At 42.4% G+C, this 24633-nt stretch overlaps 1 protein-coding gene across 14 annotated transcripts in view; it reads right to left on the bottom strand.

Moving 5' to 3' along the window:
- Nucleotides 1-24633, bottom strand: part of TFDP2 (transcription factor Dp-2) — a 194476-nt gene that overhangs the window by 7124 nt on the left and 162719 nt on the right. For 12 of the 14 annotated variants that reach the window (XM_055412519.2, XM_055412470.2, XM_055412462.2 and 9 more), the window contains 4 exons: nt 15303-15449; nt 12471-12539; nt 7542-7693; nt 3097-3263 (listed from right to left, as the gene is read on the bottom strand). In XM_055412519.2, the coding sequence (XP_055268494.1) occupies nt 3097-3263; nt 7542-7693; nt 12471-12539; nt 15303-15449 (535 nt within the window). The remainder of the gene's footprint in view (nt 1-3096; nt 3264-7541; nt 7694-12470; nt 12540-15302; nt 15450-24633) is intronic. The other 2 variants (XM_055412504.2, XM_088840113.1) reach the window with 1 other exon arrangement.

Here is a 24633-nt window from a genome sequence, read left to right as displayed (position 1 = left end):
GTGCTGGGTCTTCGCTGCTGCACAGGCTTTTTTCTAGTTGTGGCAAGTGGGGGCTACTCTGTCATTGCTGTGCACAGGCTTCTCACTGTTGGGGCTTCTCATGTCGCAGAGCACAGGCTCTAGGGCACACGGGTTTTGGCAGTTGTGGTTCCTGGACTCTGGAGCACAGGCTCAGTAGTTGTGGCACATGGGCTTAGTTGCTCCCTGGCTTGTGGGATCTTTCCGGATCAAGGACGGAACCCGTGTGTCCCGCATCGGCAGGCGGATTCTTTACCACTGGGCCACCAGGAAGGCCCTGTAACTTATTTAACCCTTGTTTCCTTATCGAAACTGTTAGAGAAGGCAGGGACTGGGACACATAAAATCTGTATGTTAATGAATGAGCATCGTGTATTTCAAAGGTGAGTTTACAACACAGGTGGTAGAAATATTAGAAATGAATTTCCTGAGAAAAACTTATTTGACTTATGTTGTAAGATGAGACCAAGCAGAGGTTCAGAAAAAGGTAATTGCCAAAATGAGCTTTTATTATATTAATCAAAATAGTTTGGTAATTATTGTGCAAAAAAGAAAAGAAACCATCTACTAGGGCTGGAGGCTCTGCCCTCCCAGCACTACCTGATCAAGCGAGAGGGTTCCCATGTAGGAAAAAAGTAAACCAACTGATTCCATTCATCTCAACATGGCCTGTGAACCTTTTCTTCACAGGCTAACTAAAGCAGCTGTGAGGGGGGAAAACAATTCTAAGAACAGCAGGCTTTAAATCGATACAGTAAGAACAAGTCTCTGCATGAAGTTAAAGCCAGAATCCTGTGCTGAGTATTATGAATTAGTATGTATGGAAACCTTCTGTCGGAACACAGCTCTTGACAGGATACATTTTCCTCTCACAGTGGCTCTGAAAGGTGACCCACACAACAGTTCCCACAACCCTCCTCAAGAGCCATCCTGTCCCTCTGCACGCTGGAGGCACACGCTTCCGCATCAACCAGAAAGTCTATCCTAGTCTGGAAACGAGGTCACCAAGAGATCAAAACCAGAGTCCGCCTAACCGCCTGCAGTCTTAACACTGAATATGAGCTAAGATAAAGTCCTGGTGACTTAGGGAGTAAGAGCCTTCTGCAGACCCTGCTGGATGGCTAGGATACCTGAGCTGCTAAGAAAACAGCAGGTCCTCCTCTGGAAGGAGCAAGGCGAGAATGGGGGCGCAGGGGGGGCAAATGGGGGCTAGGAGGCTGAGGGGCGAGAAGAGGGGTCAGACAGGAAGCGTGTGGTGTGAAGTTATGCACTAAATGCAGTGAAAACTGAATCGCAATCCAGGCTCCTGTGCTGTGGCTAAAACCATAAAACAGCAGCAACTGCTTACATCTGGCTTAATAATCCTTAGAGCTAATATTAAAGTGCCTTTAAGATACAGTATGAAATTGCAGGTAGTAATACTTATAAATGAAGGAAATTGGCAAAAAAGGTAAAAGAACGCTTGTGTCTATATACCCAAATTATATGTGCACAATATACCATAGTTTTAAGAATTATAATCATAAAGATTTCTTAATTATTGAAAATTTGAATTTTAGGACATGTAAGACAAAGTGTTTCTGCGTTCAAGTGTACTCTTATAATGAAGATAACCCAGTTTTAAAATGGTCAAAGGATCTGAATAGACAATTCTTCAAGGAAAATTCACAAATAGTCAATTAGCATATGAGAAGATGCTCACCATCAGCAGTCATTGGGGAAATGCAAATCGAAACCACAGTGAAATACCATTTCACTTTCACTAGCGTGGTGGTAATAAAATAAAATGAACAAGTGTTGAGAAGGATATGGAGAAATCAGAACCCTCATACATTGCTGGTAGGATTGTAAAATGCTACAACTGCTTTGGGAAATAGTTCGGCACTTTCAGAACGCTAAATATAGTTACCATTTGACCCAGCAATCCCACTGCTCGGTATACACCCAATGGCAGCAAAAACTTAAGTTCACACGGAAGCATGTACAATGTTTACAGCAGCATAACAGCCAAAAAGTGAAAACAATCCCAATATGTGAGCTAACGAACGGATAAAGAAAATGTGGTATCATCCACGAAATGGGGTGAAGTACTGATTCACTGATGATTTTTGAAAACATCATGCTAAACAAGTTAGTCGCCAAGGCTACATTAGTGTAAGATTCTATTTACATGAAAGGTCCAGAATAGACAAATCCACAGTGTCAGGAAATACATTAGTGGTTGCCAGATGCTGGGAAGAATGGGGGGTCAGGGGGGTGGGAGGGAATGCCAACGCACGTGGAATTTCTGGGGTGATAAAATCATAATTAGATAATGGTCATGACTACAAAACCTTGTAAATATGCTAAAAATCACTGAACTGTACACTTTAAACTGGTGTATCATATAGTATGGGAATTAAATCTCAATTTAAAAAATAATGATACCAGTTCACATCCACCTGCCTGGGAAGACAGAACACTTCCACTCTGTGGGTGTGAGTGTATCGCGTTAAAATCAAGTTGGAAAGCCATGGCATCATCTGGTAACGATAAAGATGGACCTGCCTCGGACCCAGCAATCTCACTCATAGATACAAGCACACAGTCGCCGAGAAACAGTAATGGGGATGTCCAAAGTAGCACTGTTTAAATATCAAGAGACGGGAAACAAAATTAAAGGTTTACCATCAGTAAAATGAACAAATAAACTGTGCTTCATCCCCATGCTGGAATTCCACGCAGCAGTAAAAATGCATCAATTACAGCTACATGAAATCCTGTGGATGAATCTAAAGAACATGTTGTTGAGTGAAAAGTCAAATCACCAAAGAATATATCACTTTGGTTCCACTTCTATAAAGGTGAGAATTAGACAAAACTAAATAATAAATTATTGCCAGCTCATTGTATTTTTTTGTGTCTGCATCTCTAAAGAAAAGTGGTGATACATAAGAAATTCGAGAGGTTACATTCAGGGTAAGGGAACAGAATTGACAGGGGGCAGATAGTGGGCGCTAATTTTCTAGGAGAAAGGTGTTAGCGAGTTAGGGTCTGACATTTAATCAAGGACCACATTGACTGCGTTAGTTAACATACCTGTTATATAGCCTTCTAAAGCCTTTGGCACCAGTGACTTAGCAATTTTCAGATCCTCCAAGGAGCACTTGCCTGACTCCAGGCCGAAGGACATCCCCATTCGCTTCAGCACTTCTATGTCATCATGAATCTCAAAGGTGTTGTCAAAATTAAAAAGATATTCAAACCTGTATCAGGAAACAGAGTTAGTGAGGGGTTTCTGTGGTGTTGGGGAGGACTGAAGAGTGTTGTACTCTGTATATTCAATGAAAGCATGAGGGCCTAAGCTCAGCTACAGTACTAGAGATTGTTACCGTTTAGGGCAGTGAGTCATTCTGCTGGATTCAGAAGAATGACATCTCAAATCAACTGTTTTCCCGATTAAAACAACTTTCCTGTGACGGGCAACAGGAGTCCTACATTCCAGCCCTCATTAAGCTGTGGCAAACTGGAGACAGGAATTTTGGTCTAAATCCAGTATTTTTCAAAGTTGTCTATAGCTTTGTCATAAAACATAAAATATTAAGGAAGCCTTTCCAAACAGACTTTTTCCCAAAGCAGATGTACAGATGGCCACGAGACACATGAAAAACTGCTCACCATCACTAATCATGTGAGAAATACAAATCAAAACCACAGTGAAGTATCATCTCACACCTGTCAGAATGGCTAACACCAAAAGGACAACCCAGAACAAACACTGGCAAGGACGTGAAGCAAAGGCAACTCTCCTACACTTGGGCTGGGAACATAAACCGGTGCAGCCACTATGGGAAACAGTTCGGAGGCTTCCTCGAAAAAATTAAAAATAGGACTACCATATTATCCAGCAATTCCAAGTATTTACCCAAAGAAAACAAAAACACTAATTTGAAAAGGTTACACTCAGCATTCATTGAAGTATTTACAATAGCCATGATATGGAAGCAACTTTAGAGTCCATCAATAGAAGAATGAATACAGATGGTATGTATACATACACACAGGGGGATAGTACTGCTCAGCCATAAAAAAACCTTGCCATTTGGAACGATATATATAGATCTAGAAGGCATCATGCTAAATGAAATAAACCAGACTGAAAGACAAATATCACATAATCTCATTTATATGTGGAATCTAAAAAACCAAAACAAATAAGAATAGACTCTAGAGAACAAATGAGCAATTGCCAGAGGGGAGAGGCTGAAGGCAGTAGGAGAAACAGGTAAAGGGGATTAAAAGCTACAAACCTTCAATTATAAAGTAAGCGCCTGGGGATATATACAGCATAAGGAATATGGCCAATAATATTGTAATAAGTTTGTACAGGGACAGGTGGTTACTAGACTTATCATGGTGACCATTTTGTAATGGATGCAAATGTCAAATCACTATGTTATATACCTGAAACTAATGCAATACTGTATGTTGAGTATATGTCAATAAAAGCAAGTAAATCAAGCAAAGAAGTCACTAGGAGAAAAAAACATACACAAAGAAAGCCTTTCCAATTTAGTACCTAACTTTCCTACCATGAGTTGGCCTACTCGGGTTGAGGAAAAAGCATTTTGGATGCTTACTTCATTTTCATGAGTCAAGTATTAGCCACATCACACCTTCTGTTCTGTTCTGTTCAGTCGCTCAGTCGTGTCCGACTCTTTGCGACCCCATGGACTGTAGCCTACCAGGCTTCTCCATCCATGGGATTCTCCAGGCAAGAATACTGGAGTGGGTTACCATTTCCTTCTCCAGGGGATCTTCCCGACCCAGGGATCGAACCCGGGTCTCCCGCATTGGAGGCAGATGCGTTAACCTCTGAGCCACCAGGGAAGCCCACACCTTAGACGAGCCAAAAATGGAAGGCTTTTTACAAACTAACCAAACCCTAAACCCTGTCGTGAGGGTCTCAGGAGTAAAAATGCCCTAAGAAAAAAGTGTCACATATAACACATAGCACGTTTCCAAATGTTTTTGAAAAGTGTCAAATCAGGACGTCCAGCTGCCTGGCAAAGGCTTTCAATAAAGAGGCCACTGTAGGAAGAAATGGTCCTCCTGGCTCCCAGGCTACGCTTGGAGCAACGTCGCCAGGAGCTTTGGAGACAGAGGACAGGTGAATGGGCCGGGACAGTGGTGGACTTATACTGTCATGAAATTCTGAGATCTTAGATCAGAGTAAAATTTGTCATTTAAAGCAAAAGGTCATACTTGCACCCCACCTTGAATATCAAGCCCCTGTAAGCAGCTCAGAGCCTCCTTTACACCAGTTGGGGGAGGGCGAGGAAAGGACAGGAGTCAATAACCACCTGAGAAGGAAGAGGATCCTTAATCCTCCTAGGTCTCTGGTCCCCAGACTCTCCTGCCTCTCTTTAAAACTTCAAAGACTAACCGAAGTAGAGAATTTTAGTAATGTTCCCTGGTGGCTCAGGCGGTAAAGCGTCTGCCTACAATGTGGGACACCCGGGTTTAATCCCTGGGTTGGGAAGATCCTCTGGAGAAGGAAATGGCAACCCACTCCAGTACTCTTGCCTGGAAAATCCCATGGACAGAGGAGCATGGTAGGCTACAGTCCATGGGATCGCTAAGAGTCGGACACGACTGAGCAATTTTACTTACTTACTTAACAAACAAGAGGCTAACTAGAGAGAGTAACTAGAAATCTAACAGTTTATTTTTCCCAAAAATACATTAGCCATTCTCTGTAAGTCTCGGATTTATAAGCCTATGTGACAAGTCGTTGTAGACACAGGTTTCTGTCAAGAATTTAAAGTGTGCGAATACTAACATACATAGCTATCATTTACTGCCCCCTGTGCTAGTGCCTTATGACTTTTATAAACCAGCAAACTAATTATCAAATACTTCAGAAATCCCTGTTGTTTCTCTTCCTCTTTTTTTGGTGCCTTCTTATTTAAGTAACCCATGATCTCCGTACACAGTCAAGTCAGGGAAGCAACACTGCCAAGAAAAAGAGTGGGAAAAACCAGGGAGGGCAAACTCCACAGCAGAGCAGTAGCTCCAAGGAGCCCAGCAGTTCTGGGCCTGGGACAGTCCTGGGCTGTGCCTCTGCACTGATGTGATTACCGAGCCCTCTTTTGGTCTCAGATGTATCCCAATTTGGATGATAAGTTACATGGTGACTCCTTGGAATAGCAGCTAATATTTATAAAGCACTTTCCAGGAGTCAGATCTTTGAGAGGCATTACCTTATTTAAGGAAGTGACAGAGCCCCGGTATCATCCCCATTTGTTTTTCAGACAAAGCTTTAGAGCAGCTGCTTGGGGGAGCCAACACTCCACATTTCCTTCTGTCTCACTCTGCATCCTATGCCCTCAACTACCTCAATACTGATTCACAGTCTGAAGAGCACTACTGTTTTCGTGAAGGATAAAATCAGTTACAAATAAACTGTATTTTGAAAACTACTATTTCTCACTTACTATGATAATAGAAATATATTGCTATTACCATCAATCTTATTAAAATGAAAAACATGTTGGTGGGAATGTAAACTGGTACACCACTGGAAAACAGTATGGAGGCTTCTCAAAAATTTAAAAATAGAACTATCATATAATCCAGCAATCCCACTTCTGGGTATATGTATCTGAAGGAAATGAAATAAGCATCCTGAAAAGACATCTGCACTCCCATGTTCAGTGACTACAGCATGACTTGCAATAGTCGAGGCGTGGGAAAAAACCCTGTGTCTATCATCAGATAAGTGGATTAAAAAACTGATGTACTTAAGACAACAGACCATTAAAAAAAAAGACAATGGACAACAGATCATAAGAGAGGGAAATCCTGCCATTTGCAACAACACAGATGACAGACCTTGGTTCTCAAAAACCAAACTCACAGATGCAGAGAATAGACTGGTGGCTGCCAGAGGCAGGGTGGGGTGAGGGTTGGGGGGGGAGTGGTGAGTGAAATGAATAAAAGTGGTTAAAAGGTGCAAACTGCAAGGTATAAGATAATAAGAAAGCAAGCAAGCAGAGAACGCCATCGAGTACTTTTATTTTTCACCTAGTGCTTTTGTGTCCATTCATTATAAACAGAAGCACGGCTCAACTACGATATAGCAAAAAAAAAAAATGAAAAACTGCTTTAGTGCCACATGCAGAGCTCAACTCTCTCCACCGTAAACGTGACAATGCACAGTGAACTTGGTGAACCTACCATGTCCCGGACGCTCACTGATGCTCTACTTTACTGCAGTGACTTGCCCACCTATCTCATCTGTGCGTGCAAACATGCACGTTCCAGCTTGGGCACCGCTATGTCTCCAGCACAAACAGCACAGTGCCAGGCCCAAGAGGGGGACGTGGAAGCTGAAGAAGGAAGCAAGCACTAGCAGATGACAGCACTCTTGTCTGAGGAGTTGCTGCATGAGGCCCAAGGGAGTCGGATGATGTTACAAATGACGGGAATCGCGTCCAACAGAAGAAGGCTGCCGTGCCTGCTGCCACCGGTTCTCCACTTACTTGTCACTGGAGATGCTGCAGTCTATCACTGTTTTCCTGCTTGTGTTGATGATTATGAACGGCAGCTGAATGGTGGAGTTCAGAGCTGGAGGGCCTTGGTTCTGCTGTTCATTTTGCCGATTTCTTTGTACCAGGTTCTTGAAAGCGATTTGCTGTAAGGATCAACAAAAACATACAGTCATTTAACGTGGATAAGTGAGTTGGAACTAAATGAATTAAGTACATCTAAAATATAGTTTAAAATTAGAGCATTTAAAGAGACCTCCCACCTATGAGTTGATTAAAATTAAACATTTAAGGAAAAACATCAGAATGATCTAACTCAAGAAATACATTTCAAGGGCAAAAAATATTTATTTAAATGGTATCTAACATATCCATTCTAAAGGAGATCAATCCTGGGTGTTCACTGGAAGGACTGATGATAAAGCTGAAACTCCAATACTTTGGCCACCTCATGCAAAGTGTTGACTCACTGGGAAAGACTCTGATGCTGGGAAGGATTGGGGGCAGGAGGAGAAGGGGACGACGGAGAATGAGATGGCTGGATGGCATCACCGACTCAATGGACATGAGTTTGGGTGAACTCCGGGAGTTGGTGATGGACAGGGAGGCCTGGTGTGCTGTGATTCATGGGGTCGCAAAGAGTCGGACACAACTAATCAACTGAACTGAACTGAACAGAACATATCCTAATACAAATAACGGGGCCCACAGTTTCCATCATCCATAGAAAAAGGATCTTACAAATCAGAGAGAGTGATACCTGCAACTCTTCTCAGCATGAGTGATACAGCAAAAGTGGACTTATTTTCCATTTAACTAATACAGACTCCTGAGGATTTAGGGTTAAATGCATCTCTTAGATCATTCAGCCCAGAAACATACAAACTATACAAAGCCTCAGAACCCTTTCTTCAAGTGAAATCTTCTGGGACACCCACTGTTTATAAAACAGATGAACACAGCCTTGCTCTTGCTGGCTGCACTGAGGCTGAGTCCTGAGCCCTGACAGCTCTGCCCTCATTCACCCTTTGGGCTCCTTCACAGAACTTCTAAGCATCTATAGGGCATTGTTTGGAATCTGGTCCAAGCCCCTCCCCAGCTGACATCTTTCAGAAGAGGAACCTGAGGCTTAGCACTGATTTATAAGGTATGTAAAGGACTGAATCTTTGCACTGAATCTTGCTACTGCCTTTAAGCTATAACCATTACTCAAAAGCCAAAGAAAGTGACCCTACCACCTTCTTTTAAATAAGGCAAATGTATCGCAGAATTCCACAGGTAGAAAGACCTTGCACAGTGAAGTCTTTTATCTGCTTGCGGAACAGATACTGGTTAAAAGAGCTGTTAAAGTCAGAGCCTTGCATCCCTTCGATCAGCTTGTTCCCTCTGGCCACCCAGTAGTGATGCATTGAAGTTATTTTCTATGTTTTAGCAACTTTATCTGAGCAGTGTTTATTTTAGGTCCTGGGCCTTAACTGAAGTTTGATTAAAATTTATGTTGTCTTAAAATGGTTGGGTGCTAGCTCCCTGAAAAGCAAACTTTTACTCCTTTAAAATGCACAAAACAGAAGGGACACCAATTTATTCTAGCCCTGACAGTGTGTCTAGAACCATCACTGTCAACACCATTCATTACCAAACATTACTTGAGTCATACTTACTAATTTGTTATTTTCTGCTGCTAATGAACTAAGGCAATTATATTCAACGCTTAGCTCATTTACTATCGAGGAAAAATATGCTGAAACTATAAAACTCAGAAAAATTATATGTTTGAATACCTCCACCTGGCTATCTTACTCTTCTAGAAAACACATCCTGGAGACAGCCCATACTTGGCCTAGCTCTGTGGTCTAGGGCCTCGGTAGAGGCAGAAATATAAACAGTGGTAAGTAAAAGTTCTTACATATTTATGACTCACTGTTCTATCTGTGCACATTTAATAGCATCAAAGACTGTTCTTGGGAAAAGAGCTGTGAATATACATGCAATGTTATTTTGAGAGTAAAAAGAAAAATCACCCCATTTGTTTTAAACTGATTTCCTTGGTTGTTGCCATTTGATTTATCTTTAGCCTTTTGTTCTCTTGCAGGCTTATTAACATTTATTTCAGAGGATAAACAGCTTTAGGTATATTTAGACATTCATTTTGCTCTGCATTAGTAGCTCTGGAAAAGTTTAAGGGTTGGAAGGGACAATGATACAGATAAAAGTAGGACATCTGGATCATCTGTGGGTAGAATCTACTCACACCATTCCTCTCTTACATGACCAAGAGAAGAGGTGGCATGTAAGTAAAAGTGACCTGGGTCATGTGATGTCAGCAGTTGTGACATTCACTAGTTAGAAAATTAAGCTAGCTTAGCCACAGAGAGGTAAATTATTTGTGTTCAGGGACGACTTGGTTACTGTACTTTCTGTGACAACTTAGTAATTTGCTGAAAGAAAGAAAAAGGAAACACTGGGAGGAAATAAGCTGTATGTCTACCAGGAGACTAGAAGTAGTTGTTTTCAGTTATATTTTGTGTTTTGTTTCACTGTTCAGAGAGACCTGCTTTTATAAATGTTGACAGCTAGGTTGTGCCTGGCTTGAAATCTGCAAATATTTGGTTTGAGACAGAAGAGAAAAAGAAATTTAGGACTTAAAAAAAAAAAACATGCAATGTTCATTGTAGAAAGGGGAAAAATATTCCAGGTCATTTTTTTTTTTTTTCCGGCCATACCGAGAGGCATGTGGGATCTCAGTTCCCTGACCAGGGACTGAAGATGGAACCCACACCCCCTGCAATGGAAGCCCGAAGTCTTCAGCACTGGACTGCCAGGGAAGTCCTCTGGTCCATTCTTTGTACTGGTCGTCTAGGGATGGGAAAGCCCACATATATGAGGGCGATCTGGCCCAGCACAAGTCTTTCTGAATAACAGATAATTACGGACACGCTGATAAACAGGTTTTCATAATAACATGCCAAAAACGGAGCCCCCAAATGTTCCATGAGAGCTCTGAGGAAATCTAAGAAGGGCCAAGCACAGGGTTTTGGGGGCTGTGAGCTGGGAGGGAAACACTGCAGATGCTGCCGAGACGGAGGCCAGAGAGGCAGCCAGGGAAGCTGACGGGGGTAGGGGGTGGGGTGGTGGTGGTGGGGTGGGGGCGAAGGTCTCTCAGGAAGCAGAGCTGTCCAGGGAGGAGCACAGGAATAAACTGTCAGCTTTCAAGTTTTTTGTTTTTTAAAGCTACAGAGTGCTCTTTTCATACAAAACCTACTTTGGAAATCCAATATGAAAAATACATGAGACTGGCTCTGGAGGGAGCTCCTCAGGGAGGTCTCACAAGGGTCAGTATGGGACACAGACATGGGAGAGCAAGAAATAGAGGTGCCTGAGGAGGACGGAGCATCATCCTGGAGGCTTTCTGTGTTGGGGGCTCTGCTCCACCTGCGGCTTGCTCCCCTGTCCCTGCCGGCTTCCTCCCACCCTGCCCTTCTAGACCACACACAGCTAATAGTCTGTTCCTGCCGCTCTGATGTGTATTCGAATATGAAAAAACAAACAAAAAATAAGGATCAAGAAAGGAAAAACAAAAATCTGGAATACGTAGGAATACTTAACATATTCTGTCCATGAGACAAAGTGAGTATTTTAAGGGGGAGAAAAAAAACAAAAAAAACCTGTTACAATTATTTGGTAACTTATTGCTCCCTTTATTTCTGAAAAGTGGACTATATCAGAAATGAAATAGGACCTGCTGCTGCTGCTGCTAAGTCTCTTCAGTCGTGTCCAACTCTGTGCGACCCCATAGATGGCAGCCGACCAAGGTCCGCCGTCCCTGGGATTCTCCAGGCAAGAACACTGGAGTGGTTGCCATTTCCTTCTCCAGAAATAGGAAATAGGACCTATGGTTGCTCAAATCAAAATGGGTTTTATGATTGGCTGAAAGCTTTTCATATAAAGACATTTTGCTGATTAAAAACAAAAGTACAAAGACTTGTTGGCTCATTTTAAAAAGTTTTTCTGATTGGTTTAAAAGTGTCCAGGTGTACTGCTCAAAATAAATTTCTCCACCAACTGAAATGACCAAAAGTAGGTTAAAAAAAAAAAAGCCCATCTACCCTGAGATTTTACCTCACGTGATTTTTCTACAAAGCCTCTATTTTTTATATTACCCAAATTCTAGACAATTATTTTAAAAGGTAGAAATACAGGGATCTACATTACACTGTAAAATTTAATTTTCCTAAATGGAATTGCATTGTAAGTTTAGGTATTGCTACAGAGCTGAATATGTCATAATGTCATCCATGGATAATAAGTATTAACATTACTGGTGGATCCGATTATTTTACTAGAGTGGGTAGTCATTCCCTTCTCCAGGGGATCTTCCCAATCCAGGGTCTACTGCATTGCAGGTAGATTCTTTACCACTTGAGCCACCAGGGAAGCCCGTTTTTACTCAAAACACCTAAAATTTAATTAGCCTTTCTCCTTCATATTCCAAATAAGGGCTAAAATAATTTCTGCTCAGAGTAGGAATAAAAGTAAAAAATAAACTGTTGAGTAATATGTACCACATTAGAGCTGCCATGAGGCCCCAGATGATGGCGAGATGGGACCATCTTCTTAATTAACTTTTTATTTTATATTGAAGTACAACTGATTAACAACATTGTGATAGTTTCAGGTGGACAGAAAAGGGACTCAGCCATACATATATACGTATCCATTCTCCCCCAAACTTCCCTGGGATGGACCATCTTAAAGGCAGATCGTGTGGAGAGTCATGAGCTCGGGCCTTGGGGACGATGAGCTAGTGCAGCCCCATCAGGTATTTGAAGCCCCACCCAAAGTAGAAAACACGGACTCAGAGCAAGTCAGGGGAGAAGCAGAACACATGCAGAGAAGGTAGTGAACACATCCCAGCTTCTTTACCTGCAGGAGAAGTTCTTGAAGCTGGGCCCGCTTCTGCTTTATCCGTTCTATCCGCCTCTGCTTCTCTATCTTTAAAACACAGGTTACAGAATAGCATGAGCATGTAGAGTAGAAAATGCTGCTCACTTTTCAGGTCCCAGTTCTGAGACATCAAGAATTTTCCTTAAAGACAGGCAACCTATTTGACTACTGACACCAATAAAGGTAGATTCCACCTTCCGAGCTCAGGTAAGCAAGCAGGCAAGAGAGCAGAATTGTAGAAATCGCCATCAAATGACATCCATCCCCCTAATGAACACTTGATCTGTGGGACTGGCTCTATTTATTTCACAAGCACCAATCAGAGTCACAGCTAACACTTGAAAAAGTGAAAGTGAAGTCGCTCAGTCATGTCCGATTCTTTGCGACCCCAAGGACTGTAGTCTACCAGGCTCCTCCGTCCACGGGATTTCCAATCAGAGTCACAGCCAACACTTGGTGAATACCTGCTCTATGTGTCAGCGATCACCTGAGCAATGGACATACCGTCTCTTAATTCGTCTTCACAAAACCCTAGACTTAAGTACAGTTGTTAACCTCTTTGCAATAAAGAAATGGAGGCACAGAGGGTGAAGAATCTGTCCAAGGTCACACCACTGGTGGATGGCAAGAGCCAGGATTTGAATCAAAGCCACCTGGTTTCAGAGATCCCATTATTAATTGCTTTGCTCTATGAACCTCCCATAATGAGATAAGATCTCATTTAAGATCTCCGTTTAACTGCTTTTTTTAGTGCGACTTGTGGGATTTTAATTCCCTGACCAGGGATCAAACTCACACTCTCCACACTGAAAGCACGGAGTCCTAACCACTGATCCAAAAGGGAAGACAGTTCCTAGAGCATTTTCTTACTATCCTCTCTTTTAAACAGGCACAGATGCTAATACAGGGCTCCTACGTATTCAATACGTAGTTCCTACCTGCAGTAAGAGACATGGTTATGGGACAAATTTCCTAGCTTCAACCAACTACTGTTTTCCTCAACTTCACAAATACCTAGAAAACATACATTAAGGTCTGGAATATCCTTGTAGAGGAGTTCCTCACTGTGTCTTTGGGCAAAAGCCAATGACATCTAATATCATCTTTCTTGTCTACTCCAACAGCATCTTTCTTACTTGCTCCCCATCTAATCTCTACCAGGAGTTTCTCTCATGGTTTCTCTAATCATAACCACTTGAACCCCAAAACACTTAAGATCCACTGTAAGATCTGTGTGCTCTTTCACATGTGAAAAGATGCTACTGAGGTTTTCCCCAGCATCTGACACTGCTCACAGAGCAGCTCCCACCTGCCCCTCAGGCCTTGCATCTAACCAGGCCAAGTGGTATTGATTCTGCCTCTAAAACAATTCTCCAGCCTCACGGTCATGGCCAGAACTCAGCCCCTCTCAGATCCACTTTCCCTCCTCATCTTCCTGTCAGTCCAGCTTCCAACCCACTGGAAGACTGACCCTTTTGATTACACTCCCTCAGCCCTCTTCTCTGTATTTCTCCAGCAGTTCCTACTGTCCGTAGGATCAGGTTCCAACTCCTTAACACCCAGGAACCTACCCTCTCTTTGGCCTGTACTCTGGGCACAACCAGCTGCGGATAAGCCTTCCTCAACCTGCCTCATTCCGGGCAGTGTCTCTGCCTCCCTGCCCTAAACCACGTGGCAAACTCCTCCCTCATGACTGAGCACAGGGATTTTTTTTTTTCTTTTGGTAAAGCCCCCCCCCCCATACCCCTTTTCCAGAGAATCTGTACATACTTCTTTCACAGGAGTCATCACAATTTTGGTTAAGTCCTTTTTACATTTCTGCTCTCCTCAATTAGAATGAAAGCTGCTTGGGATCGGAATCTCATATAATCCTTCATTTAAGCACATGGGAGATGTTAGGAGATTTTTGCTTACTTAGGCTTTGATACCTGCTTAATATTACTGGTAATTAAAATAACCCTCAAATTTCACTCTATCAGGAGAAGAAAAAAGGACATTTCCACTGTAGCACATGAATGACATTATTTTATAATTTCTGATGACTGTCAGGTTTTCTCCCTCCATCCACAAGTATATTAATACCAAAATTTTTTGATTCGCTAGGGGAAAAAAGGGACTAAGAAAAACATGAAATCAACCACAGTCACATCTAAAGCTGCAGTTAGCCTTTTGGATATGACAGTAAAATTATGTCAAATCAATTTATAAATGATATGTCAGGGCACATGCTCATTTAGGAAAGACTTTGTATAATGATTGAAATTCAAAGAATAAAACATGCTTTTGCACACATCACCCCAAATTCTTGTAAGCTGAACATTCTACCCATTCTGATAAAGATTTAAAGGAAATTCCATACCATTCTCCTGCCACTGATTCTAGAGTTGAAGGTAAAAGTTCAAATACAAGAAATAAACAGACAACTTGAATCTATTCTTTCAGATCTATACAGCAAGTATTTCATCAAGCAAGATCATTTCCAGTACACGAGTCAATGAAAATTTATTAGTAGAGTGCTCAGAATCAAATTAGAATAAAACAAAGACGTTCTCAAAAAAATAAAAAAGAGAAAAAAAAAAATCAAGTCATTTCATTTCATGTTTCATCAGGACATCAGTCAGACTAGACCTCTCAAAATCTCCTTCCAGTTCTGAAATTCTACCTAGCAGAGACTTTAAAAAAAAAAAGGCACACTATGCATGAATAAATAGCTATGAATATTTTAATATTATGTGACTGTACTTCCAAATTAAAACATCTCTGATGTAAAATAAAGCAAAGCACTATCTGCAACAGATTTTCTTCACTTACCTCCAGGTTTTGACATTCCTGAGCAGAATTGGTAGGCAGGCCAATCCACTTGATTTCTTTTTTTTCCTTTGAAATTATGTTCATTGCCATCAGCACATTTAAAGCATCATAAACTCTTCGCCTAATGTTCTTCTGATCATAAGCCTGCTAAAAGAAATATGTTTATTGAGTGATAAACTGTAAAGGTCATGATACAGTCACAAAGTATTAATAATAATTTCATAAATATCTTCAAAGTTCTGAAAGAATTCTTCACCCAGTGAAAGTATCCTTCAAAAGATTAAAAAAAAAAAGTAAAGATGAATTAAAGATACTTTCAAACAATCTAAAACATAAAACAATCTTAAAAATAAGGATTATGTTCCTAATAGATATAAATTAAATGATGCGAAACGGACTCTTCTAAGTAAAAGCATCTAAGATAGGAACTTGGAGATGATGTAGGATGACATGAAGACCAACTCAAAAGGTAAATCTCAATTAATACTCACTGTTTATAATGTCTTGGGGAGTCTAGAATATAAAAAGAACTAATATACAGGACAGTAATACCAGACCACCTGACCTGCCTCTTGAGAAACCTGTATGCAGGAAACAACAGAAACCTGTATGCAGGAAACAACAGAACTTTGGACATGGAACAACAGACTGGTTCCAAATAGGAAAAGGAATACGTCAAGGCTGTATATTATCACCCTGCTTATTTAACTTACATGCAGAGTACATCATGAGAAATGCTGGGCTGGAGGAAGCACAAGTTGGAATCAAGATTACCAGGAGAAATATCAATAACCTCAGATATGCAGATGACACCACCCTTATGGCAGAAAGTGAAGAAGAACTAAAGAGCCTCTTGATGAAAGTGAAAGAGGAGAGTGAAAAAGTTGACTTAAAGTTCAACATTCAGAAAACTGAGAAAATGGCATCCGGTCTCATCACTTCATGGCAAATAGATGGGGAAACAGTGGCTGACTTCAATTTTCTGGGCTCCAAAATCACTGTGGATGCTGATTGCAGCCATGAAATTAAAAGATGCTTGCTCCTTGAAAGGAAAGTTATGATCAACCTAGACAGCATACTGAAAAGCAGAGACATTACTTTGCCAACAAAGGTCCGTCTAGTCAAGGCTATAGTTTTTCCAGTGGTCATGTATGGATGTGAGAGTTGGACTATAAAGAAGGCTAAGAGTCGAAGAAGTGATGCTTTTGAACTGTGGTGGTGGAGAAGACTCTTGAGAGCCCCTTGGACTGCAAGGAGATCCAACCAGTCCATTCCAAAGGAGATCAGTCTTGGGTGTTCACTGGAAGGACTGATGCTAAAGCTGTAATTCCAATACTTTGGCCACCTCATGCGAAGAGTTGACTCACTGGAAAAGACTCTGATGCTGGGAGGGACTGGGGGTGGGAGGAGAAGGGGACGACAGAGAATGAGATGGCTGGATGGCATCACCGACTCGATGGATATGAGTTTGGGTGAACTCTGGGAATTGGTGATGGACAGGGAGGCTTGCTGTGCTGTAATTCATGGGGTCGCAAAGAGTTGGATATGACTGAGCAACTGAATTGAACTGAACTGACCTAACAACATATGTTAGGAGGCAACAGCAAGTCTGCTGATTTCCTCTTCTTTTTTTAGAAATAGTTCGTGCTTTTGTTTTTTGAATGTATTTTTTGGCTGCGCTGGGTCTTGGTTGCAAAACGAGGGCTCTATTAGTTGCAGCTTGTGGGATCTTTAGTCGCAGCATGTGAACTCTTAGTTGGAGCATGCGAGATCTAGTTCCCTGACCAGGGACTGAACCAGGGCCCCCCTGCATTGGAAGCGAGGAGTCTTAGCCACTGGACCACCAGGGAAGTACCCAATTTCCTCTTCTTTGATACTGGAAGGAATATGAATTCAAAGCAGATGAACTATTCAAAACAGATGAACTAGGCAATAATTTTAGCACAATATAGTCAAAGTAATAAAAACAGCTATAATTATAATAGCCTTTTAACAACTGCCACTGATATATTCACCTGAATCCTGTGGTAGAGGGGAAGGATGGGAGATGGGAACACAATAGGCATACGGATTTATTTTTTCCTCCACAATCAATCATAGTCCACAGGTGATAACTCAAGAAATGAAGTACTAAAATTACTGAAAGTATAAAATACTAAAGTTATAACAAAAATAACTTTAAAGAACTACAGACTACAGAGCCTCCAAATTATGAGAAAAACAAAGCAGTGAGTCAACAGAAAAAAAAAATCCTTGCTTATATTCAGGAGTGGGGGTGGGGGCGTGGTTATTAAAAATGTGTGTTAGATACTGAACAGTGCTAAGAAGAAATGCTTCACTTTAGAGATATCCGAGCGAGAATTAGATGGAGAAGAGAAGCTCTATGGAAATCCCCAGCAAAGAACACGTGTGGCTGCGTGCAGTAACTGAGACGGTGCACGGTATGAGATGAGAGGCAGTGGAGGGCCAGGTCACACAGGGTCTGCAAGGCCAATCAGAGAACTCTGACTCTCACTCAAGTTCAGAACGCCATATACTTTCAAGCGCCCAGGGAAATTAAACAGAAATTACCACATAACGGCTCACAAGAAAAATCTCAAAGCAATCCCCCCCTAAAGGAAACACTTTGACACAAACTTTCTGATCACAGGTAATAAAAGTCAAAATTCATGACAATAAGCAGAAATTCCTATCACCTGGAACTATAAGGAACTTTTCAATGCAATTCTTAAGCCAAAGTTACAGAATAAAGACTAACATACCAGAATCAATGGGTATATGGGTAGTGTACAAGAGGAAAATAACAGCCATAAAGACTTACAATACTCAACAAAATAAAAGTGAATAAAGCATATATTACAGTCTTCAGGGTAGAGAAATAATAAAAGTAACTTCAGGAAAGAGAACAGAATATGAAATACAGATAAAAACAGAAATTAACTTCAGAACCATAGGTCCATACAAACAAATCCAAGAGATGGTTTTTTTGAGGAAATATAATTGCAAATAATTTGGAAAACATGGATGAAATGGAGAATGTTCTAAGAAAACAAAAAAAACACCAAACTGACTCAAAAGGAGAAAGCAATTTTAAACAGACGGATTACCAAATAAGAAATGGAGAAAGCTATCTAAACCCCCCACCAAATCACCACAGAGTATCTCAGGTGATTTCCACCAGATTGCAGGGAACAAAACTAGACATCCCATGCCATTAAATCATCCCATGTGATGGAGTAAAGTGAAAGAGAAAGCAAAGACCTCTAAACTCATTTTATACAGCCAGCATGACACTACTTATCAAAACTGCAAAGGTGGTACTGATTGCAAATAGGTGCCATGGAGGCGGGCAAGCAGGTCAAAAGTGGGCTCTTGAGTCTCAAAGGCATCGCAGAGCTCGGCGTGACCAAGAAAAAGAAGGAACAGGAAAAAGACAAGGCAACACTGGAGGAAGAGACGGGAATGAGTATAAAGAACGAGGAGCGACCTCCCTGGTGGTCCAGTGATTACGATTCTGAACTTCTAATGCAAAGGGTGCAGGTTCAAACCCTTGTCAGGACGGTAAGCTCCCACATGCCACAGGGCGTGGCCAAAATATAACAAGAAGCAGTGTGGCCTAGGACAAGGGTACCTTGGTCCAGTTGGCCTTCGAGGAGATGCAGGAGAAATGGCAAATGGAGAGGATCCTGAAGAAAACATCCAAAACTCACAAGCCAGAAGCAGAGGGCTCAAGAGGCACCTGGACACACTCACTGAGCACCATGACACGTCCCAAGTCCGCTGGGGAAAGCAGCGCCCCTGCCTGGGGCATGGAGGGGCATGGAAAGTAACTGGGGTCATGTTTGGTGCCCTTGGTATTTTCTGGAAACATTCTTTTACACACACCCTGTATCTTCTCCTGAGGCTGCTACTGCTGCTGCTACTAGAGTCGCTTCAGTCGTGTCCGACTCTGTGTGACCCCACAGATGGCAGTCCACTAGGCTCCTCCGTCCCTGGAATTCTCCAGGCAAGAATACTGGAGTGGGTTGCCATTTCCTTCTCCAATGCATGAAAGTGAAATCGCTCAGTCGTGTCAGACTCCTTGTGACCTCATGGACTGCAGCCTACCAGGCTCCTCCGTCAATGGGATTTTCCAGGCAAGAGTACTGGAGTGGGGTGCCATCTCCTAAGGCAGCACTTTCCAAAGCAGTGTGCCTTCATTGTGGAATTTGATTAAAGTCAGACTAATACTCTATTTTTATTTTTCAGTAGCACACAGGCAATAAGTCATTTTAGTCTGGACTGGGAATTTTTGAGACTTTATCCAGAGACTAAGGGTATTTCTTCAAGAAAATTAGAGATTCCAAGGGAATATTTCATGCAAAGATGGGCTCGATAAAGGACAGAAATGGTATGGACCTAACAGAAGCAGAAGATATTAAGAAGAGGTGGCAAGAATACACAGAAGAATTGTACAAAAAAGATCTTCACGACCAAGATAGTCACGATAACGTGATCACTGACCTAGAGCCAGACATCTTGGAATGTGAAGTCAAGTAGGCCTTAGAAAGCATCACTACAAACAAAGCTAGTGGAGGTGATGGAATTCTAGTTGAGCTATTTCAATTCTTGAAAGATGATGCTGTGAAAGTGCTGCACTCAATATGCGGTAGTTTGAGCATTCTTTGGCACTGCCTTTCTTTGGGATTGGAATGAAGACTGACCTTTTCCAGCCAATCCCAAAGAAAGGCAATGCCAAAGAATGCTCTAACAACCGCACAATTGCACTCATCTCACACGCTAGTAAAGCCATGCTCAAAATTCTCCAAGCCAGGCTTCAGCAATATGTGAAACGTGAACTCCCAGATGTTCAAGCAGGTTTTAGAAAAGGCAGAGGCACCAGAGATCAAATTGCCAACATCCGCTGGATCATGGAGAAAGCAAGAGAGTTCCAGAAAAACATCTATTTCTGCTTCATTGACTATGCCAAAGCCTTTGACTGTGTGGATCACAATAAACTGTGGAAAATTCTGAAAGAGATGGGAATCCCAGACCACCTGACCTGCCTCTTGAGAAACCCGTATGCAGGTCAGGAAGCAAAAGTCAGAACTGTACATGGAACAACAGACTGGTTCCAAATAGGAAAAGGAGTACGTCAAGGCTGTATATTGTCACCCTGCTTATTTAACTTATATGCAGAGTACATCATGAGGAACGCTGGGCTGGAAGAAGCAAAAGGTGGAATCAAGATTGCTGGGAGAAATATCAATAACCTCAGATATGCAGATGACACTACCCTTATGGCAGAAAGTGAAGAGGAACTAAAAAGCTTCTTGATGAAAGTGAAAGAGGAGAGTGAAAAAATTGGCTTAAAGCTCAACATTCCAAAAACGAAGATCATGGCATCTGGTCCCATCACTTCATGGGAAATAGATGGGGAAACAGTGGAAACAGTGTCAGACTTTATTTTTTTGGGCTCCAAAATCACTGCAGATGCTGATTGCAGCCATGAAATTAAAAGACGCTTACTCCTTGGAAGGAAAGTTATGACCAACCTTGATAGTATATTAAAAAGCAGAGACATTACTTTGCCAACCAAGGTCCGTCTAGTCAAGGCAATGGTTTTTCCCGTGGTCATGTATGGATGTGAGAGTTGGACTGGGAAGAAAGCTGATCGCCGAAGAATTGATGCTTTTGAACTTTGGTGTTGGAGAAGACTCTTGAGAGTCCCTTGGACTGCAAGGAGTTCCAACCAGTCCATTCTAAAGGAGATCAATCCTGGGTGTTCATTGGAAGGACTGTTGCTGAAGCTGAAACTGCAATACTTTGGCCCCCTCGTGCGACGAGTTGACTCACTGGAAAAGACTCTGATGCTGGGAAAGGTTGGGGGCGGGAGGAGATGGGGACGACAGAGAATGAGATGGCTGGATGGCATCACCGACTCTGTGGACATGAGTTTGAGTGAACTCTGGGAGTTGGTGATGGACAGGGAGGCCTGGTGTGCTGTGATTCATGGGGTCGCGGAGAGTTGGACACAACTGAGCGACCTGACTGAACTGAACTGAAGGTTATTTCTGTGTATATGCCATGGAAACATGTTTTCACCTCCGAGTTGCACCTAACTCTTTGAAGCCGGCTAGCTAGCTCAGGACGGCAAGGCAAAAGCAAGGCACCCTGCTCCAGTACTCTTGCCTGGAAAATCTCATGGATGGAGGAGCCTGGTGGGCTACACTTCCGGGGTCGCGAAGAGTCGGAACTGACTGAGCAACTTCACTTTCACTTTCATGCATTGGAGAAGGAAATGGCAACCCACTCCAGTGTTCTTGCCTGGAGAATCCCAGGAACGGGGGAGCCTGGTGGGCTGCCATCTATGGGGTTGCACAGAGTAGGACACGACTGAAGCGACTTAGCAGCAGCAGCTAGCTTGGGAAGTGTGGCGGCTGCGACCGACCGCGCAGGAAGCGCAGCCGAGAGCAGCTACTCCACGTTCAAGGTCAGGAGGGGTGACTTCGTCTAAACTAAGGAGCAGCAGCTGCGCTTTGCTGGAGCAGCCGTGAAGAGATAACCCTATGTCCAAGGTAAGAGAAATCCAAGTAAGATGGTAGGTGTTGCAAGAGGGCATCAGAAGACAGACACACTGAAAACGTAATCACAGAAAACTAGCCAAACTGATCACAAGGACCACAGCCTTATCTAACTCAAAGAAACTAAGCCAAGCCGTGTGGGGTCCTGGTGGAGAGGTCTGATAGGAATGTGGTCCACTGGAGAAGGGAATGGCAAACCACTTCAGTATTCTTGCCTTGAGAACCCCATGAACAGTATCAAAAGGCAAAATGATAGGATACTGAATGAGGAACTCCCCAGGTCGGTAGGTGCCCCGTATGCTGCTGGAGATCAGTGGAGAAGTAAGTCCAGAAAGAATGAAGGGATGGAGCCAAAGCAAAACCAATACCCAGTTGTGGATGTGACTGGTGATAGAAGCAAGGTCCGGTGCTGTAAAGAGCAATACTTCTTAGGAACCTGGAATGTTAGGTCCATGAATCAAGGCAAATTGGAAGTGGTCAAACAGGAGATGGCAAGAGTGAACGTAGACATTGTAGGAATCAGTGAATTAAAATGGACTGGAATGGGTGAATTTAACTCAGATGACCATGATATCTACTACTGTGGGCAGCAATCCCTTAGAAGAAATGGAGTAGCCATCATGGTCAACAAAAGAGTCCAAAATGCAGTACTTGGATGCAATCTTAAAAACGAAAGAATGATTTCTGTTCGTTTCCAACGCAAGCCATTCAACATCATGGTAATCCAAGTCTATGCCCCAACCAGTAACACTGAAGAAGCTGAAGTTGAACGGTTCTATGAAGACCTACAAGACCTTTTAGAACTAATACCCCCAAAAGATATCCTTTTCTTTATAGGGGACTAGAATGAAAAAGTACAAAGTCAAGAAACACCTGGAGTAACAGGCAAATTTGGCCTTGGAGCACGGAATGAAGCAGGGCAAAAGTAATAGAGTTTTGCCAAGAGAACGCACTGGTCATAGCAAACACCCTCTTCCAACAACACAAGAGAAGACTCTACACATGGACATCACCAGATGGTCAACACCGAAATCAGATTGATTATATTCTATGCAGCCAACTATGGAGAAGCTCTATACAGTCAGCAAAAAACAAGACCAGGAGCTGACTGCGGCCCAGATTATGAACTCCTTATTGCCAAATTCAGACTTAAATTGAAGAAAGTAGGGAAAACCAATAGACCATTCAGGTATGACCTAAATCAAATCCCTTATGATTATACAGTGGAAGTGAGAAGTAGATTTAAGGAACTAGATCTGATAGATGGAGTGCCTGATGAACTATGGACGGAGGTTCGAGACATTGTACAGGAGAAAGGGATCAAGACTATCCCCATGGAAATGAAATGCAAAAAAGCAAAATGGCTGTCTGAGGAGGCCTTACAAATAGCTGTGAAAAGAAGAGAAGTGAAAAGCAAAGGAGAAAAGGAAAGATATAAGCATCTGAATGCAGAGTTCCAAAGAATAGCAAGGAGAGAAAAGAAAGCCTTCCTCAGTGATCAATGCAAAGAAACAGAGGAAAACAACAGAATGGGAAAGACTAGAGATCTTTTCAAGAAAATCAGAGATACCAAGGGAACATTTCACGCAAAGATGAGCTTGATAAATACAAAAATGGTATGGACCAAACAGAAGCAGAAGATATTAAGAAGAGGTGGCAAGAATACACAGAAGAACTGTACAAAAAAGATCTTCATGACCCAGATAAGCACAATGGTGTGATCTGATCACTCACCTAGAGCCAGACATCCTAGAATGTGAAGTCAAGTGGGCCTTAGGAAGCATCACTACAAACAAAGCTGGTGGAGATGATGGAATTCCAGTTGCTGCTGCTGCTGCGTCACTTCAGTCGTGTCCGACTCTGTGTGACCCCATAGACGGAAGCCCACCAGGCTCCCCTATCCCTGGGATTCTCCAGGCAAGAACACTGGAGTGGGTTGCCATTTCCTTCTCCAATGTGTGAAAGTGAAGTCGCTCAGTTGTGTCCGACCCTTAGCGACCCCACGGACCGCAGCCTACCAGGCTCCTCCATCCAGGGGATTTTCTAGGCAATAGTACTGGAGTGGCTTGCCATTGCCTTCAAATCCTAAAAGGTGATGCTGTGAAAGTGCTGCACTCAATATGCCAGCAAATTTGGAAAACTCAGCAGTGGCCACAGGACTGGAAAGGTCAGTTTTCATTCCAATCCCAAAGAAAGGCAATGCCAAGGAATGCTCAAACTACCGCACAATTGCACCCATCTCACATGCTAGTAAAGTCATGCTCAAAATTCTCCAAGCCAGGCTTCAGCAATATGTGAACCGTGAACTTCCAGATGTTCAAGCTGGTTTTAGAAAAGGCAGAGGAACCAGATATGAAATTGCCAACATCCACTGGATCATGGAAAAAGCAAGAGAGTTCTAGAAAAACATCTATATTTCTGCTTGATTGACTACGCCAAAACTTTTGACTGTGTGGATCACAATAAACTGTGGAAAATTCTGAAAGAGATGGGAATCCCAGACCACCTGACCTGCCTCTTGAGAAACCTGTATGCAGGTCAGGAAGCAACAGTCAGAACTGTACATGGAAAAACAGACTGGTTCCAAATAGGAAAAGGAGTACATCAAGGCTGTATATTGTCACCCTGCTTATTAACTTGTATGCAGAGTACATCATGAGGAACGCTGGGCTGGAAGAAGCACAAGCTGGAATCAAGATTGCTGGGAGAAATATCAATAACCTCAGAAGTGCAGATGACACCACCCTTATGGCAGAAAGTGAAAAGGA

This window comes from Moschus berezovskii, chromosome 1, assembly GCF_049115385.1.
Source record: "Moschus berezovskii isolate FMDL1 chromosome 1, NW_MosBer_1.0, whole genome shotgun sequence".
NCBI lineage: Eukaryota > Metazoa > Chordata > Mammalia > Artiodactyla > Moschidae > Moschus > Moschus berezovskii.
Note: the sequence above shows the minus strand (reverse complement) of the source record. Positions and strands in the feature narration are given on the sequence as shown.